The following is a 17,500-nucleotide window of genomic DNA, read 5'->3' as shown; positions in this document are numbered from 1 at the left end:
TTTACATTTGTAAATCTGATAAATCAAATTTTAACTTGCAACATATTCCCTTGCAGCAAACACACTCTGATAGCACCCCATAATCCTATTGCCTGCAGTTTGGGCCCAGACTATTGCCTGCTGCTTGGGCCCAGACTATTGCCTGCAGCTTGGGCCCAGACTATTGCCTGCAGCTTGGGCCCAGACTATTGCCTGCAGCTTGGGCCCAGACTATTGCCTGCAGCTTGGGCCCAGACTATTGCCTGCAGCTTGGGCCCAGACTATTGCCTTCTGGCTGTCTGTATGGGCCCAGGTCATGGTCCTAGTGAAGCTGGTAAAGAGGATGTTGTTATTGCTCCGTGTTGTGCTGCCACGTGCAGAGAAAAGGGGGCGTTGTCTTCGCTCCAACCAATCGGCCTGCGTCTAGACGGACACACGAACGCCGGAATTTAAGCCAGTGCTTCCTTCAAAATAAAGGCGTTCCGACTGGAGTTGATTTATTTAAAATGCACGGACCTGACGTGTAACTCTGTACAATTTTGAGGCACTTGTATTTTACTTTGGTGCTACTTTCTAGATTTTTGGGAGAATTATTGTGCTTTTTTTTTTTACCTGTTGTTACATCTGAAATTGTGATTTGACAAACAAAACATAGACATTTATGAATAACACGTTGTTACTATGGCTGCACGGTGGTGTAGTGGCTAGCACTGTCGCCTCACAGCAAGAGGGCCGCGGGTTCAATTCCCGGTCGGAGCGGTCCTTCTGTGTGGAGTTTGCATGTTCTCCCCGTGGCAGCGTGGGTTCTCTCCGGGCTCTCCGGCTTCCTCCCACAGTCCAAAGACATGCTGCAGGTTAATTGATCTCTAAATGTCCCATAGGTGTGAATGTGAGAGTGAATGGTTGTATGTCCCTACATGTGCCCTCGATGGACTGGCGGCCTGTCCAGGGTGTCCCCTGCCTTCGCCCTATGTCAGCTGGGATAGGCTCCAGCGCCCCCGCGACCCTAATGAGGATAAGCGGTATTGAAAATGGATGGATGGACGTTGTTACTATTTTAACTACCAAAAGTATGATTCTGCATAAAAAGTAATTTTACTTTACTTTTGACATAATTATGTACTCTTACTTATATACACAACTATTAGCATTAAATACACTTAAAGAACCAAAGTTAATATCACTAATTATTCTGAATGATTCATTTCAGAATAATTATTTTTAATTGCATTATAAATATGAAGGCATAAATGTTAACGTCAATTTAATGTTGCAGCTGGTAAAGGTTTGAATAATTTTGATTACTTTATGGACAATTACGGCTTAGCTCGTAAATCTCCCCTTTGAGTTTAATATAATTTTATGGAAGATTATATGTTTAAGACTACAAACTAAGACTAAGTTCTAAGGCAAGCCAACACAATAATAACCGACCCGTCCCTTGTGTTATATAAGAGTACCAGATACTGTCATCTGGGAGGAGATTAAGAGCATCATGCTGTCGTTTGAATATATAAAAATATATCTGTGTGTCCCTACTTCAATATAAAAATGTAAACAGTGGCAGAATGAATAAGGCTGTAGTCGAGATGGAAACCATAGAGCTGTAGAATAAACGTTTAAACAAACAAATTATAAATCTTGAAGGAAAATTGCACTGAAACTGAAAAGTATTATGACTAAACAAGATCCAATGCGTTTTAATACTTCATCATTACTTTAAATGATTTAATACATGTAAAAACTTACTTAAAAGGTATGTTGTGAATTGTTATGAATTTCAAAAAAAGAGAGCTCCTCGGTGAGGCTTTTATTTTGAAATCCCAATGCCAGTCTTTGGAGGCTTACAGTTTTACGTAACGATCGTCGCAAAGCCATTAAAAACACAACAGGGCTGCTCTTCTAAACACAAACACGTTTACTAGCAAACAAACAAACAAACAAACAAACGGTTAGAAGTCGACACCGGAAATTATTATTATTTTTTTTTTTAATTCGTTGCGACTCGTTGATTTGCTTTTTTGTGCATTTTAACTACCTGTAAACATATTCCCGTCTGTACATTAGAGACACGGTGTGATGGTGGAGGACAGCGAGCTCCAGGACATTCAGTACTTCCTCACAGCGACCGGACGATCCTGCTGCGCGTGCACCAAAATAGTTATTACACTGTTTCAGTTCATATTATTATTTTATTTTATTTAAACAATCATGGCTGCCGCTTTGCTTGGAAGAGGAACAGGATTACGTGTAAGTACATTACAAGTGTGCAATACTGTGCATAGTAATGACCTACCCGTGCCTTATTAATACTTTCAAATAAAAAACATGAATAAAGTACATTATATTGCATTTGTTTAGTCAAACTCTGTGTATCCTCAGCTGTAAATAAAATTTACTTTTCTCTCAGAGTAAACACCGAAAAGAACAACAACACATGTATGTTTAATATAAATACTCATAAACACCTCATATGTGCAATAATGTCTCCAACCACATTAAATCTGGGTCACTTATTTATTATACTTTACTTGTTTTTTTACGCTCCTGCAAACGTCCCCGCTGTGGCACTAATGAAGGATTATTCTTATTTGATGTTTAATTGTAAAGAAGTTAATCTCAAAGGAATAAAAGGATACGGTCGCCTTAAAACACACATAAACCATTGACTACCATCTGTGGACAAATATACGATCATAAATGTATATCTGAAAATCTAACTATTCAAACTAGAAACAAGTTTGCCATTGCGTGTGTGCGTGCGTGCGTGTGTGTGTGTGTGTGTGTGTGTGTGTGTGTGCATTTGCGCCTACAGTGTATGAACAGGGAGTTGTGCCGAGTCGTGTGGAGGCCACAGACTGCACTGTTCAGCTCCAAACCACCAGACAGAAAACAACCACTGCGCAGGACCCACATCAGTGAGACACACACACACACACCCACACACACACACACACACACACACACACACACACACACACACACACATACACACACTTTGTTTTAATGCAAAGATGACATTGTATTGAAGTGATTTCTGTCGTGTCTGTTTTCAGAGAAGGCCCAGAAGCAGCCGGCATTGGATGTCGCTAAACTTCTGGGGGAACTCTTCCACCAGCCTGGACTGGACACGGCGCCACCTGCTGGTAAACATCCGCACACTCCGGAGGGAGGGGGGCGGGGGGAGCGCCAGAATGAAGTCTTGATTATTTATTTTCCTCAGATTCTGACAGTTTTTATTTGTATGTTTTTCTCCCAGCAAGTTTAAATGTCTTCTTCGTCAAACTAGTGGTTTTACTTGTTCCTCTTTCCCTCCTCTCCATGTCCCTTTCCCCCCCCTCCTTTCCTCCTCTTCCCTGCCTCCAACAGCTCGGACTACCAAACCTCCCACCACCTTTTCCTCGATGAACGTCTCCTCCTCAAACGATCCTCCTTTGTCGAAGACCGAGCCGGCAGCGTCCATCCCTCCGGCCGCTTCTAGTTTTAAACACATCAATGCTCGTAGTTTTTCCAGTGCGACTGTTCCTACAACCTCGGGTTCAACACCGGCATCATTAGCATCCGGAGCAGCCGCAGTAGAAGTCTTAATAGAAACCACAATAGAGTCGCCAATGGAGCATACCCTATCCCACCAAGTGGAGCATACCCTATCCCACCAAGTGGAGCATACCCTATCCCACCCAATGGAGCATACCCTATCCCACCAAGTGGAGCATACCCTAGCCCACCCAATGGAGCATACCCTATCCCACCCAATGGAGCATACCCTATCCCACCCAATGGAGCATACCCTATCCCACCCAATGGAGCATACCCTATCCCACCAAGTGGAGCATACCCTATCCCACCCAATGGAGCATACCCTATCCCACCAAGTGGAACATACCCTATCCCACCCAATGGAGCATACCCTATCCCACCCAGTGGAGCCTTCAGTAGAAGCTCCAGCTGAAGAAGTGCAAACCAAAAGCTTGGACGTTTCCTACAGTGCCAAAGTAGAACCTTTGATAGAAACCACAATAGAGTCGCTGGTAGAAGTCAGCCATTTTACCGTGGGAACACTAGAAACCAGAGCTGCTGCTGCTGAGGGTCCAGTTGAGCCTCCGATAGACGTAGCGACTCAAAAAGTAACAGACTTGGGTCCTGTTAACCTCTCGCACGCTGCCGAAGAAGAACCTTTGATAGAAACCACAATAGAACCAGCAGTAGAGGCCGGCGCTTCTCCGGTTTCTGAAGGTACAATAGAGACTGCAATAGAAACTGAATCAGGCGACAACCTCTCGCACTCCGCCTCAATCCAGAACGCAGAAGAATCTGCACCCTTGACCTTGAAAAACGAACCCACAAAAGAATCCACAATGGAATCGGTAAATGCCGTAGCGGAGGAGGTAGCGAACAGGTCTGAAGAGATGACCTTAGAGTCCATAACGCTCCACGTGGACCAGGTTTTAGTGGCGTCCTTCGAAGCCGACAAGCTCCTCCGAAAGATAACGGTTCTGGATGAACAGGCGGAAAAACAGGTCCGGAAGCTGTTGGTCCAGACGGAGATTGGAGCCAAGAGTGAAGACGAGCGTGAGAGTTTAACCGAAGTGCTCTCGAAATGGGACTCTTTGTCGGAGGACCTTCAAGAGTTGGAAGGTGAAAGTGTCAAGCTTCTCTGTCTCACTCCTCCCAAGACTCCAGCCGATCCAACAGGTGGATCGGCTGGAGAGCGGACGGAGGAGACGGCCACCGGAACCGAAGCCGTGATCCTGGAGTCCAGAACTCTAGCGGAAGTAGAAGCAGAAGTTGGAGGTCTTGAAACGAGGAACGCGCTCGAGGACGAAGCCGACGCGCCGGCAAAAGAGGAGAAGTTGGAAGTTGCGACCGCGATAGACGACGAGGCGCTTTTTGAGGAGACGGCCGAGGCTGAATTATTAACGTTAGATTCCATCTCTGAAGCCGCCGTCGTCGTGCTGGAGGCCATGAGCCTGGAGTCTGTGACTTTGGCCGAGGTCGAGGCCTCCTTGGGAACTCTGGAGAAGGAATCTCTGAGCGAAACCATGACTCTTTTGGATAAAGCGGCCGAAATCGTGGCCGGAGAGCAGAAGACGGAGGTGGAGGACGTAGTGCCGCCTGAAGAGGCGCCCGAGGCTCTATTTCTGGCTGAAGATCTGCAGATGGACGCGCTGATGGAGGAGCAGCTCTTTTCCATTCCTACTCCTGTGAGCGCGGCAACGGGAGACCGGATCGGTCGGGAAGCCGTGAGAGCGAATACTTCGGCCGGTACGTTGGACTCCTGAAGGTGGAAAAGGCGTTAGTGGGAGCAGAAGGTGGAGCTGGTCGTAGATACAGCTCTCACTTTTTGAGTCACGCTAATTCAAAAGGAATAGTTAAAAAAAAAAAAAAACTATTTATTTGCTTTCTTTGCTTCAAGTTAGTTGAAATATTTCTTTTATTTTTTTTACCCCTGTAATGGAGACTTACAAAAACGATTGTGTTGATTGTGTAATCAGTCTTCTGTCCTGTGTCTCGGGTTGTTACCATAGCAACGGTTGCCGCCGGGTCAGTCGACGTCGATGCAGCACCTGACGTGACAGATGATCTGAAGGAGGAAGTGCTGGAGGAGGAGGAGGAGGAGGAGGAGGAGGAGGAGGAGGGACCACCGACTGAAGCCTCGGGGAAAGAAGATGGACCAGAAGCACACGCGAGTAAATGCACATGCAGATACAGACAAAGGTCATAGGTCACATTGGACAATTGGTGAATCCAGCATACGCCAGTAAACACTACGCAGCAGTAAATGTTTTTTGTATTAATTTATTTATGAAACTGTCCGTCACACTGAACTGTGACCACCAGCAGCACTCAGCCCCCAGCAGTCATTTAAAAAAAAAAAAAAATGTCATCGCTAAAGTTTTCGCAGAATTGTCGAATATCAACGTTGTCTCGTATTTTCCAGATTTAGATCCGGTACAGAGACTCTTCCTGGAGAAGATCAAAGAATACAACAACATGCGCAGGTAGAGACAAAAGAGGTGTCCGGTTATATTACATTTATGTATATTCAATATGCCTAAAATACCAAAGGACACATAGTTCAATTCCATCTGGTTTGTTGAAGGGAACAGTTCTACATTTTGGGATGTAACACACATACATGGAGTGGTATTGATCCACTCATTTAACTCTTAAAAAGACATTTCCCAAACTGTTGCACTATTTTTTTGAAGGGCCTCGAGTTATTTATTAATGTGTCGTGAATGCTGTTATAATAGAAATATTTTTAAAATGTAGCTTCTGCCATTGTATCATTCAGATTAAAAATTACTAATAAAAAAAGGAGATTTAATGTGAAATATAACTGTTTAAAAAGGGCAGGGATGGAGTCTTTTTACGTTTTATATTATTGTGTTAAATGTTTGAATGTGACTTTGAGTATTTTAATGTTAATTATTCATGCAGCCTTTTAGACTCTCTTGAAAAAACAGATAATGGATTTCAAGAGACTTCCTGTTTTAAAGGTTAAATTCACTTATATTACAGTAGCGGTGAGTTTAAGATGGAAACTGTGAGTTTGAGATGTGATGTTGAAGGAGAGATTTATTAAATTCCCCATCTTCTATCTCCTCTTCCTCTGAGGTTGAATGGAGGACCGTTGGAGGCGGAGCCAGACTACGAAAAGTACCTATCAGAGGAGACGGCAAAGCTCCGGAGACTTTATGGAGGAGGAGACCTGAGCAGCTTCCCTCGGTTCACCTTCACAGGTGAGAGAGAAGTTCAGTCACAGAGGACTTAAGACTCCATTTAAATATATTTGTTTCAAAGACATTCCCTGTGTTGATTATTCAATTAATAAAAATGAAGTATTTGAGGTGAAGAAAAACACTTTCTTTCTTGTGACTGAAGTTCTTCTCAGTCCTCATCACTAACAAGAAGTTCCCCGATTCATAGTTATTTGCGTGTTTGTTTATGTAAAAAAAAAAATCTAGATTATGAATTGTGTGTTTTTTTTGTTTGTTTTTTACCTCTGGAACATGATGCTTTCATTTCTGACTGTTTTCTCTTTAGAGCCACAATTGGACCAGGACTCCAAATGATCCGTGACATCTACCCCCTACCACACACACACACACACACCTACACACACTCTGTTTTCTTCCTTAACCCCTTCCCCCTCCATTACCTCCTCGTTTCGCATTTCACTCCATCGGAGAACAGAAAGAGAGAAGAGGAAGCACGTGAAGTTTGTTTAGGTGATTTGCCATAATGAACATGTACTACATGGCTGTTTGTTTTTATTGTGCAATAATGATAGTAGTGCATTCAATTATGTTGTTCTCAGATGTTGTGTGTTTTATGTTAAATGTAATTAAAGCGTCACAGAGCATCGAGGCCTGTGTGAACAGCAGGTGGAGCTGTCAGGTCAACCTTTTCTATTTGACTCCATTTATCACCGTCTACCTCTCTATGTCCTCACACTCTCCCTCTTTCTGCTCGTTCTTGCTCTTCCCTCTCTCTCTCTCTCTCTCTGCTGTGTGGTGACAGAGGCAGTCTTTGCCAAGTCAGATCCCCCCCACAGTCACGACTCTGTGATAAGAGATGGCGTGAGTCACAACCACAGTCACAACCACACACACACAAAACAACGTCCTAAAAAAAAAGAAGCGAAATATCTTCTTTTTTTTTTTTTTTTTAAATAAGCGCGTGTCCTTTATTGTGCCTGAGAAAAATAGCCGTCAAGAGTAATAAAATAATGTAAAACATTTTATAAAAAAAATAATTCGGCCATGCAGAGTGCAGCGACACAATATAATAAAAATATAATAAAAATGAGAAGAGAGCCGTCGTTCGCCTTCATTCAATTCCAGCTGTGTTGATCGGGATGCGCTGGAAGTGGCCCTGCGGTGACGTCACTGGATTTAGGCGAGCACTCAGATTGCCTGCGCAGAATACCGGCGTGTGTTATCTTGTCCTTCAGTGTTCGTGAAGCTGCACGTGACCCCTCGGTGTACAGCTCGTGACACACATTTTTTCTTTTTTTAATCGTCAGTTCGCCACACGTTAACTTCAAAATTAATAACGCCATAACTGCCGTTGCTAAAACCGTTGGTTTTGTGTATGCGCGTTACCAGCCGCACGCTCGCTCTCTCTCTCTCTCTCTCTCGCTCTCGCTCACACGCGCTCACTGCACATCACGCGCTCCCACCACCCCCACGAGCTCACGGCTCACACAGCTGGTTAGCTCGCTAGCTAACGGCCGCTTCTTCCCGACTGGCAGCGTTCCGTTTTTAAATTGGCTCTTTTTCTTCCTTCGTCCCGGTTATGTGTTGACGTGGTTGAACGTCGAAGTAACGGATTATCCTCGCCCGTCCCTCGGCTCGACCGGGAGCCGCCATGGAGTGCCGCGTGCTGTCCATACAGAGCCACGTAGTCCGGGGATACGTGGGCAACAAGAGCGCCTCGTTCCCGTTACAGGTAAATACAACTCGCGTGCGCCCATAATCGGACAACGGCACCCTGTCCAAAAAATATATATATATATATATATCGGACTGCGAATTTTCCCAAACGGACTGGTGGTGTCATCCTGGTTTTTTTTTTTTTTTTGCCGACGATACCCGATAATTACGCCGTTTTAAAGTTGGTCCTACCTCCGCGAACATAAATCGAGGCCATCCGCCTAAAATCGATCACTAACGGTTAGTTGTATTTATTATCCATAAACGACGGCTTCGCGAAACGTGCCGTGAAAAGCCCCCAAAAATATCAGTACTATCATCTCGACGTCGAGCAACACACGTAACGACAGGTGTCGTGTTTCCGGTTCCCCTCCATTCACACAACGATGGTCCTCAAACCACGTCAGTGGGGAAGATGGGTGATAATATGGCAGCTTTTCTTGCCTTCCTATATTCTTTATTTGACGGTGTGACGAGGAGGAACCTGTTTGTGTGGAGGGGTGCAAGGTGTTTTTTTTTTATTATCACCCATGCACGAGACAAACGTGTGTTGCTTAAACTAGTGATCAATGGCTTTGACGTTTTAAATTCCAGAGGTGGAAGAGTTGTGTCCGATAATGGACCCCCTGATGTTTATTTAAAGAGACCCCTACTCTGAGGTGAGACTGAGGATATCTCGGCTGTCTGGAGAAGAAAAAAAAAAAGCTGCCGGCCTGGTAGGGGTTTGCAAAAATAGCTAAACTACTGGTAACCTGAAGGGGTAAAAGGGACTTTTTGTACCCAGAAAAAAGGTGTTCACCAATCACCGCGGGGAGTCTGCTGCCTCAGACAGGCGGCTGATGTGTAGGTGAACATCTGGACTCAAATCCAGCCTCCCCTGCAGCGATAAGCTGCAAGTCCACAACCACAGGACGGCCAGATAGTCAATACAGCTGCTTGCTGCTGTTCTAGTAAACTTGCGCAGATTTGGGGGAGTTGGAAAGGTTTTTTCTTTTTTTCTTGGAACAATTGCACACAGGTACATTTTGTTTAGTGTCACAAAGGCTTGAAGACCACGCACGCTTTGTTTATGAAGTTCAGTGGCACTGAAAGCATTGATTGCTGCTGAAAAGGGATGTGTTGCTCTTTGTTTGTACACAGGTTAATTGTGTGTAGTTGTCTTGCAAGTTACATTTAGCAGAATCGTAAACGACTAATTGTGATACCGTCCATCTGACCTTTTTTTTTTTTTTTAATTATAAATCTCCCACATAATTTAATTTGCTCATATTGCGGTTTTAATGAAATGTCCTTAAGCGGTTATAACGCCTGTCCAGTATCCTTTTAACTGGTAATTAATCAAGACAGTCACGGGAGAATTGAAGAAACGCATTCCCCTCACGAAGGGAAAATTAATAATTGTTAATGGTGTGAATCTGCTAATTTATCTTAACATATTCTCTACATTATGTTAAAGGTCACTCTCGATAATCGTTAAACTTGACTGGCAACAAAGCGGATTTTGAAGAGATGGAGATTTGTCGAGTCCAGCTTTTTGAGCCGTTTGTTTGACGATGTTAAAAAACGAACACGGAGGCTATGAGATCCTCCTGGCCATAAAAGTGATAGTCACTTCCCTTTTATGATCCCTTATGTTGACGGGAGGACGATAACGGTGATTGCTTGGGGTCTATAATCGCCAACAATGATGCCGGTGACTTGTTATAGTTTTCATATTTTCCACCGGCTGCAGCGAGGCTGGTTGTAGGCCGACGGTATATACAAGTCCCGGCATCCCGAAAGACAAGTCTCTTGTTGTGAGAAGTGGCCGGTCTATTTTTAGCCCCGCTGCGCCCCCAGGGTGTATTTTGTGGTTTTCCTAATGGCTGCTGGGCTTTCATGCATGTCACCAGCTTCAGCGCGGCCACTAATGTCCAACTATCGATGATTAAGACCTGTTTGTACCAGACTAATGTTGAAATAGAGTTTCACCAGTGCAGCCTTGTGAAGCTCAGACTAGACACTGATCGTTACAGTGCATTGCACTGCATACACTACGAGTGTACTACGTGTACTATGTGTACTGCTCACTCAAAGTAGGTTACATTAAGGTTATTATTAAGTAGTATTTCATATTTCCACCTCCCCAATACAATATGTGTTGTCAGATGCATTTTTCCAAGTGTTGAAAAACAATAACACTTAATTGATTTCTGGGAGGAAATAAGATTTCACATTTATTGCCACTGCACATAGCCCTTTACAAATAAATACAATAAAAAAAAAGAGATTTGTCTGTGTATATGTATGTATGTGTGTATGTATATATGTTTATATATATATAAACTTATTATAAATTATATTATAAATAAATATATATATATCTATAATATAGATATATATATATATATATAATTTTTATATATATAAAATGTATATATATATATATAATTTATACACATATATATGTATATATATAAATTATACACATATATTTTATATATTTTTATTTTTAGTTTATGTATATATTTTATACACATATTTGTTATATATATAGTTTTATTTTATATATATATTATATATCAAATTTTTATATATATATATACATATAATTTATATACATATTTTATATATACACAATTTATATATGTGTATGTATACATATATGTATATATTGTTGCTTAAGTGTCAAAGCCTAAGTAAAACAGAATAGAAAAAAGTACCATTATTACAATCATCAAATATTAATATAAGTATATAATGTAAGTATGTGTCGCTTCAAATAATTTTGCCAGAATATGACTTTAAATAGTCTCGCAAGAGCCTTTCACAATCTTAATTAGCCCTTATGTATCTGACTGTTCCTTTGGGTTTTCTTTATGCACTTTAACGAGATGAAAAAAGGAATAACAATGATGTAAACGTGCAGTTGGATTCAACTCCAGTTTAATCATCAGCCACCGAGTTACGTTTTAACTTTACAGTGTTATACTGACGCTTGTAGACTAGTTTAGAGCCCGCAGGCCAGCGACAGAGCTGCTCTTACTATTCAGAGTCACAAGCGTGATTCAGTTGGTGTTTGAGACGAGGGATAAGATGATGATGACGACGTGCAGGGCATCCCTCCCGCTCTCCGTGTGTGCTGACGGCATTAGAGCGGCGCTCTGATTGGCCGCCACAGGATTCCTCCCGGTGACCTCACTGAAGATGCTTTAGAGCCGGACCGGGTAGATTCAGTATTCACATAGAGACACGATTTCAGCTCGGGCGCCTGCCTTCTGGCACCCAATTGTGAATACGGAGTTAAATAGAATTGGTATTATTTTTTTTAATTTAGTTATGTGTGTGATTTTTCTCCCAAATGCAATTACAAGCGGGGAAAAAAACGAGGACGTTCTGCTCAAGATTAAAAAAAAATAACTAAGCTGATTATTTCCTGTCGTGTGAGAGACTGTGAAAAGGTGAATTATCAATGTGATGGGTTATTTATTCTCAAAAGGTCGGGGGGGGGGGGGGGAGGGGGGGCGGGGAGGTTTCCGACGTCAGAGCTGCGTCCCTGGAACAGGCCGTTGTTTTGCTCAAGGACACGTCGGCCAGCTGGCGATCTGCTGACGCGGGGCGTTTTTTTTCTTTCTTCGCCGTTGTTCATTACACTCCGCTGAGGCGCCTCACTCAGTTTCAGATGATATTGATCCAAAAGGGGTCCTTCAGAGGAACTTCTTCATCGTCTGTAGCCACACAGACCTGAGTTCAGTGCTTCAACTTGTTTCTTGAGGCTTGATTTTAATCAATAACCGTGGTACCCGATCAATCATTCACAATGAGAGTTTTGTTGGTAATTTCTCGTCAAATGAAGAGTTCAGCTAAGAGTCACTTCTAATTAAGTAGTTTGACATGTATTTCTGTTGAGTCAGTCACGGATCCTGGACGATGAATTATAATAGAAAATAAATAAATAAGTTAGCTTGTCTTGGCTTGCGTTAGCTAAAGACTTAGTTAGCTAAAGACTTAGCTTGTCCAAAGACTTTCCCATCAGCCTCAGCTGCACTTTGTGTGCATGCTAACATGCTAAGATGGTGAACATGGTTAACATTATAGCTAAATGTATTTAATCAGGATTTTAGCACGCCTACATTAGCATTTAGCTTTAAGCTCAGCCTCAGAGAGCTGCTAGCATGGCTGTTGTCTCGTCTAACAAAACAAGTATTTTTAACATAATTATTGTCTTGGGTTATAGACTGGATAAGAAACATATTGTAGGTTCCAGTGCAAATCCGCCCCTAACTGAATAACAAAAAGACGATGCACACACAGGGAAACGGTCACCAGTACAACACAGACATGTGCTTTTCGTGTTAGTAAGCTAATGCTAAAAGTAGAGGAGCTAACGCAAAGCCAAGGGACTCTCTCTCTACTCAGTTTGTGAGTTGCTGGAAGGCCTTCCTCATCTGGGAATTACCACAAGTGCTGGAAGTGCTTCCTCCAAAAAAAAAAAAAAAAAGACTAAATGTTTATAATCGCGGTTAATATCCTCCGTCTCTGACGACGCTTTCCAGTCAGCAGCGTTGTAAACACTCATCTGTGTCACCGACTTGAGGCTTATGAATAGAGCGAGAAAGGATGTGACCTAAATAACATATTCTGGAGCCGAAAACCCAGTTTTACACCCAACAGTCAAACACCTTTTTATTCAGGGAAACAGATCTTTTAGAGTACATTTAATTGGCCGGCAGAAGGAAAAAAACAACTCCAAATCAATTCTAAATTTAACTGCAAGTAATTAGAAGGCATGCTGAAAGAGTTGGTAACTTCTTTTTTGTTGTTGTTGTTGTTGTTGTGAATAACAAGAAGCCTTTGTCTTGAGTGGGAAATCCATGTTTAATTAAAGTTGTGGTGGTCTGTGCTCTAAGTGTATTAGGTAGACCGAACTAAAGTGAATACACACTGAATGCAAACGCCCTGCAATGAATCCCTCCTTCATTTAATGTTCAGTTCATATTATGGTCATTTTAGAGGCTCTAGTTTATGGTGTTGGGTGTGTTTCTAATCTTGTGTCACTCAAATCAATGTGGAATATAACACAATACAACAGTACCGCAAAATACAGCCGTTAAATTGCCCCTGCGGACATGAACTCCAACGTCCTTGTTTTGACCTTTTTTATTATTAAAAGAATTAACTCCTCAATGAAATTGTTTTTAAAAAAAAAAGAAAGAAAACTCAGTATTTTCTATGTTTGTTTTTACTGCATTATATTTAAGTGTAGCCAATAAAGCGGCAATCAACACTTAACACTGAGAACTTCTTTTAAGATAATTAGCTCAAGAACAAGTGACAAATACGGGATATTATTATTACAAAATCCCAACAATTGGAATAAGATCATTCACAAGTATGTCCACCAGGACTGTGTTTCCATAAATGTCCCTTTAAAAAAAAAAAAAAAGAAGCTCAAGGTCAAAGGGGTCAAGTCGCTGCCTCTCCCCTCTGAAAGCAGATTGCCGTCTCTCTCAATGCGACGGACGATTTGAAAAGAAACAAAGAGCTCGTTCAGTCCGCCCGCTTCCCGTTTCAACCGTTAATTAAAATAAAGTCACTCAGATAACAATTCACCGCGCACGTGGATGGATCGCGTGTCTTCCTGTTGCTCTTCTTCCTGGTAATTAAAACAAAAAAGAAAGAAAGACAGACGGGAGGACGCCGAGGGTTGGATTCTGGTTTCAGATCTGTGCATGTTTCACTCTGTTATGGACCGGTTTGAGTTCCAGATATGTGTTTTACGTGCTGCGGTTTACCACTATGACGAGCGTCACTATATTATTATTCATGTCATGTGATGCTATTTTCAAAAGATGGCTATCGGTGCTTTCAGAAGACAAAACTTCTTTGTTATAGCTCTTTGTAGTGTTTTTTTTCGTCTCTTTTGCCAAAATAAAGACAAAGTTGTCGACTGGCTGATGAACACGGTGGCGCACTAGATGGCTGAAGACACCCTGAGAGCTACGAGTAGATCGAATATCGTAATTAGCTCGGTAGCTGCTGCTGCGTGTACGTGTTGTGTTGCGTTTGTACGACTACACTTGCACATGTTCAGCTGTGTCTCCTCTGACTCCTGGTTCCTTCCCTCTGTCCTCCAGGTGTTAGGGTTTGAGGTGGACTCCATCAACTCTGTCCAGTTCTCCAACCACACAGGTAAGACGGATGAAATGGCGTATTTCTGAGTGAGTGTATACATGTATGACATGCATACCACAGGGCAAGGGATGTGGGTATTTATTATACACAAGTTAAACGATATGAACTGTGGTTTGGCCACATAATAAAAAATAAAAAAAATCATTTTGAGGATTCATTTTTATTTACAAAACAAAATGCCACGAGTTAACCAAAACGGTGGGAGTTCGAAGGTCTGGCCATGAGAGAACAAAAAGATAGAGGAGGTCTGGGCACACGAGGAAACTTGGAACTATCAAAAACAACGTGTGAACTAAACAAAAACAATGGGCACTAAATCCCTAAATTACCCTCTTTCTTTAACATCAACACAACCGCGCAAGTACTGAACTGGAATTTTTGTTTGTGCAACTTAAATGATGATTAAAAAACCTAAAAAGGTAGAAAAAGTAAGTTACTTATACCTTTTATCCTTATATATTTGTCGACTGGTTGCTAGGAGACGCCCCACCAGTTTCCCTGCTAGCAACATGAAGATGAATATTGACAAAAATGAAATGCACTTTTCAATTTGTTTTTTTGCAACTTAAAAGAAAAGTGTTTTTTTTTGTGCCTTTTTATGATGATAAAAAAAAACCTAAAAAGGTAGAACAAGTGTCAGGCTTCCCACCCTCCTCTAAACATAGTATTTAGTTAATAATACTAATGGCTGGTGACCCCCTCATGTCACGGTTGACATGAGGAGGAGGTCACCGTCGAGCAGTTTGACATCTTATTGATGACGAAGGTTTTGGGTTCCTACGCTGGTGAGAGGGTCGTTTATAACCAGCCGCGTTACTTCATTTTCATTGTCGTGGAGATTGTTGATTGCAGCGTTGCAGACGAGGGTGAGCGTAATTTTATAGGCGTTGTCGCGTGGGCGAGAGACGGAGGAAAAAGGCTGTAATTTACATTAAGACAACAGTGTCTTTCTTTTGGAAACTATTTTCTCTCCAACATAGAAAAACAGATTAAAGTTTAGCCTAATTATTAGCAGTTTTCAAATATCCCTAACGACTAACGTCAAGTGTCACGCTCAGTCTTTATTTTAAGTGAATTAATCTGGATTTTTACCCACAAATGAAGTACTACCCACCTCTCAAAACCGTCAGCAACTGTACCACGATACAAACTATGCGGAGGAGTGATGTAGCCCCGCCCTGAAGCGTACCCTGCTCTATGTAACGCTAATGAACCGTTTAAAATCTCCTGGAGAGAAAACAAATGTCATGTGAAACACTTAAAATGTCTTTTAAGCATTCATGAAAGAGAAACGTGGAATAATTAATAATAATGAATCCTTCCTTCCTTCACGGGCCACGGTGCCTACAAGATGTTGTTTGGCTGCGGCCCTGAGAGGCGAGACAGAAAAGCAAAATAGAAGACGACGCTTAAACAATAATAAGATTAATTCTGCTATTGTCCCTTTTACGCTGGCGCCGATCAGACTAGGTCAAGATGAGCTATACGACGACATTTAGAAGAACACTATGATACATTTCCTCCACACTTTATGCTCTATTTGAATCTAAATTACCATAATTTACTAAATGAACATCACGCTGTATTGAAGAAGACTTGAAACTAGAGATTGAGACCAAAAACTAATGTTTACAATGTTTACTGAGGGAATACATCAAGAGAAGTAGTCATTTATATAGACTTCTATACAACCAGAGGAGTCGCCCCCTGGTGGTCAGGAGAGAGAATGCAGCTTTAACACATGAAGCATAGACTTCTATACAACCAGAGGAGTCGCCCCCTGGTGGTCAAGAGAGAGAATGCAGCTTTAACACATGAAGCATAGACTTCTATACAACCAGAGGAGTCGCCCCCTGGTGGTCAAGAGAGAGAATGCAGCTTTAACACATGAAGCATAGACTTCTATACAACCAGAGGAGTCGCCCCCTGGTGGTCAGTAGAGAGAATGCAGCTTTAACACGTGAAGCATGGACTTCTATACAACCAGAGGAGTCGCCCCCTGGTGGTCAGGAGAGAGAATGCAGCTTAAACACGTGAAGCATAGACTTCTATACAACCAGAGGAGTCGCCCCCTGGTGGTCAGGAGAGAGAATGCAGCTTTAACACGTGAAGCATAGACTTCTATACAACCAGAGGAGTCGCCCCCTGGTGGTCAGGAGAGAGAATGCAGCTTAAACACATGAAGCGTAGACTTCTATACAACCAGAGGAGTCGCCCCCTGGTGGTCAGGAGAGAGAATGCAGCTTAAACACATGAAGCATAGACTTCTATACAACCAGAGGAGTCGCCCCCTGGTGGTCAGTAGAGAGAATGCAGCTTTAACACGTGAAGCATAGACTTCTATACAACCAGAGGAGTCGCCCCCTGGTGGTCAGGAGAGAGAATGCAGCTTTAACACATGAAGCATAGACTTCTATACAACCAGAGGAGTCGCCCCCTGGTGGTCAAGAGAGAGAATGCAGCTTTAACACGTGAAGCATAGACTTCTATACAACCAGAGGAGTCGCCCCCTGGTGGTCAGGAGAGAGAATGCGACCGGAGATTACCGTCTGCTTGCAGGTTTTTAGACTGGATTCCTGTGAGCTCCGAGTTCAATTTCAATCTTAAGGGACCAAGTAGACAAAGATAAGAATGGCTATTGTAATCACAGGTGTCACGGTTAATGTCGTACGGAGTAGACAATGACACGGCCGAGGACGACGCCTTGAGGTTCCTCAACGAGGACGACGATCCTCACACCCGCGGCGTGATGCTTTTGTTTCAGTGACCTTAACGTGTGCCCGTGTAATCGGATCTCGTGGGAAACCGGCATTTGCAATTTTCTTCAAGGAGGGTCTGTAATTCGTGTGTGTCACATTGAAGATGCCGTCTGCATCCGAGAAGGTGAATAGAGAGAGAGAGAGAGA

At 42.5% G+C, this 17,500-nt stretch overlaps 2 protein-coding genes across 5 annotated transcripts in view; both read left to right on the top strand.

The window, feature by feature from the left end:
* The first annotated feature begins 1,850 nt into the window (after positions 1-1,850).
* LOC117743718 (armadillo-like helical domain-containing protein 4) lies at positions 1,851-7,605 on the top strand. Of its 4 annotated transcripts, none has more exons than XM_034551483.1 (9): positions 1,851-2,229; positions 2,795-2,897; positions 3,036-3,125; positions 3,349-3,638; positions 3,807-5,244; positions 5,508-5,669; positions 5,921-5,981; positions 6,601-6,725; positions 7,030-7,605. In XM_034551483.1, the coding sequence occupies exons 1-9, from the start codon at positions 2,191-2,193 to the stop codon at positions 7,056-7,058; spliced, it is 2,337 nt and encodes a 778-aa protein (XP_034407374.1). In that variant the 5' UTR covers positions 1,851-2,190; the 3' UTR covers positions 7,059-7,605. The 4 variants fall into 4 exon arrangements, with proteins under 4 accessions (XP_034407374.1, XP_034407373.1, XP_034407372.1 ...); XM_034551482.1 differs by having other exon boundaries at positions 3,349-3,806; positions 3,855-5,244; XM_034551481.1 differs by having other exon boundaries at positions 3,349-5,244; positions 7,030-7,604.
* A 268-nt stretch (positions 7,606-7,873) lies between these two features.
* The window catches only part of pdxkb (pyridoxal (pyridoxine, vitamin B6) kinase b), a 15,287-nt gene continuing 5,660 nt past the window's right edge, over positions 7,874-17,500 (top strand). The window contains exons 1-2 of the mRNA XM_034551486.1: positions 7,874-8,436; positions 14,537-14,591. Coding sequence (XP_034407377.1) covers positions 8,356-8,436; positions 14,537-14,591 — 136 coding nt within the window. The 5' untranslated portion in view covers positions 7,874-8,355. The remainder of the gene's footprint in view (positions 8,437-14,536; positions 14,592-17,500) is intronic.

Source organism: Cyclopterus lumpus, chromosome 15 (genome assembly GCF_009769545.1).
Source record: "Cyclopterus lumpus isolate fCycLum1 chromosome 15, fCycLum1.pri, whole genome shotgun sequence".
NCBI lineage: Eukaryota > Metazoa > Chordata > Actinopteri > Perciformes > Cyclopteridae > Cyclopterus > Cyclopterus lumpus.
Note: the sequence above shows the minus strand (reverse complement) of the source record. Positions and strands in the feature narration are given on the sequence as shown.

What these genes read in the sequence shown, in the direction of transcription:
- LOC117743718 (XM_034551481.1), top strand. Translation starts at nt 2,191, where the DNA reads ATGGCTGCCGCTTTGCTTGGAAGAGGAACAGGATTACGT. An exon ending in ACTGCGCAGGACCCACATCA is followed by an intron (nt 2,898 to 3,035) that starts GTGAGACACACA and finishes GTCTGTTTTCAG; the next exon opens with AGAAGGCCCAGAAGCAGCCG. An exon ending in GAATACAACAACATGCGCAG is followed by an intron (nt 5,982 to 6,600) that starts GTAGAGACAAAA and finishes TCTTCCTCTGAG; the next exon opens with GTTGAATGGAGGACCGTTGG.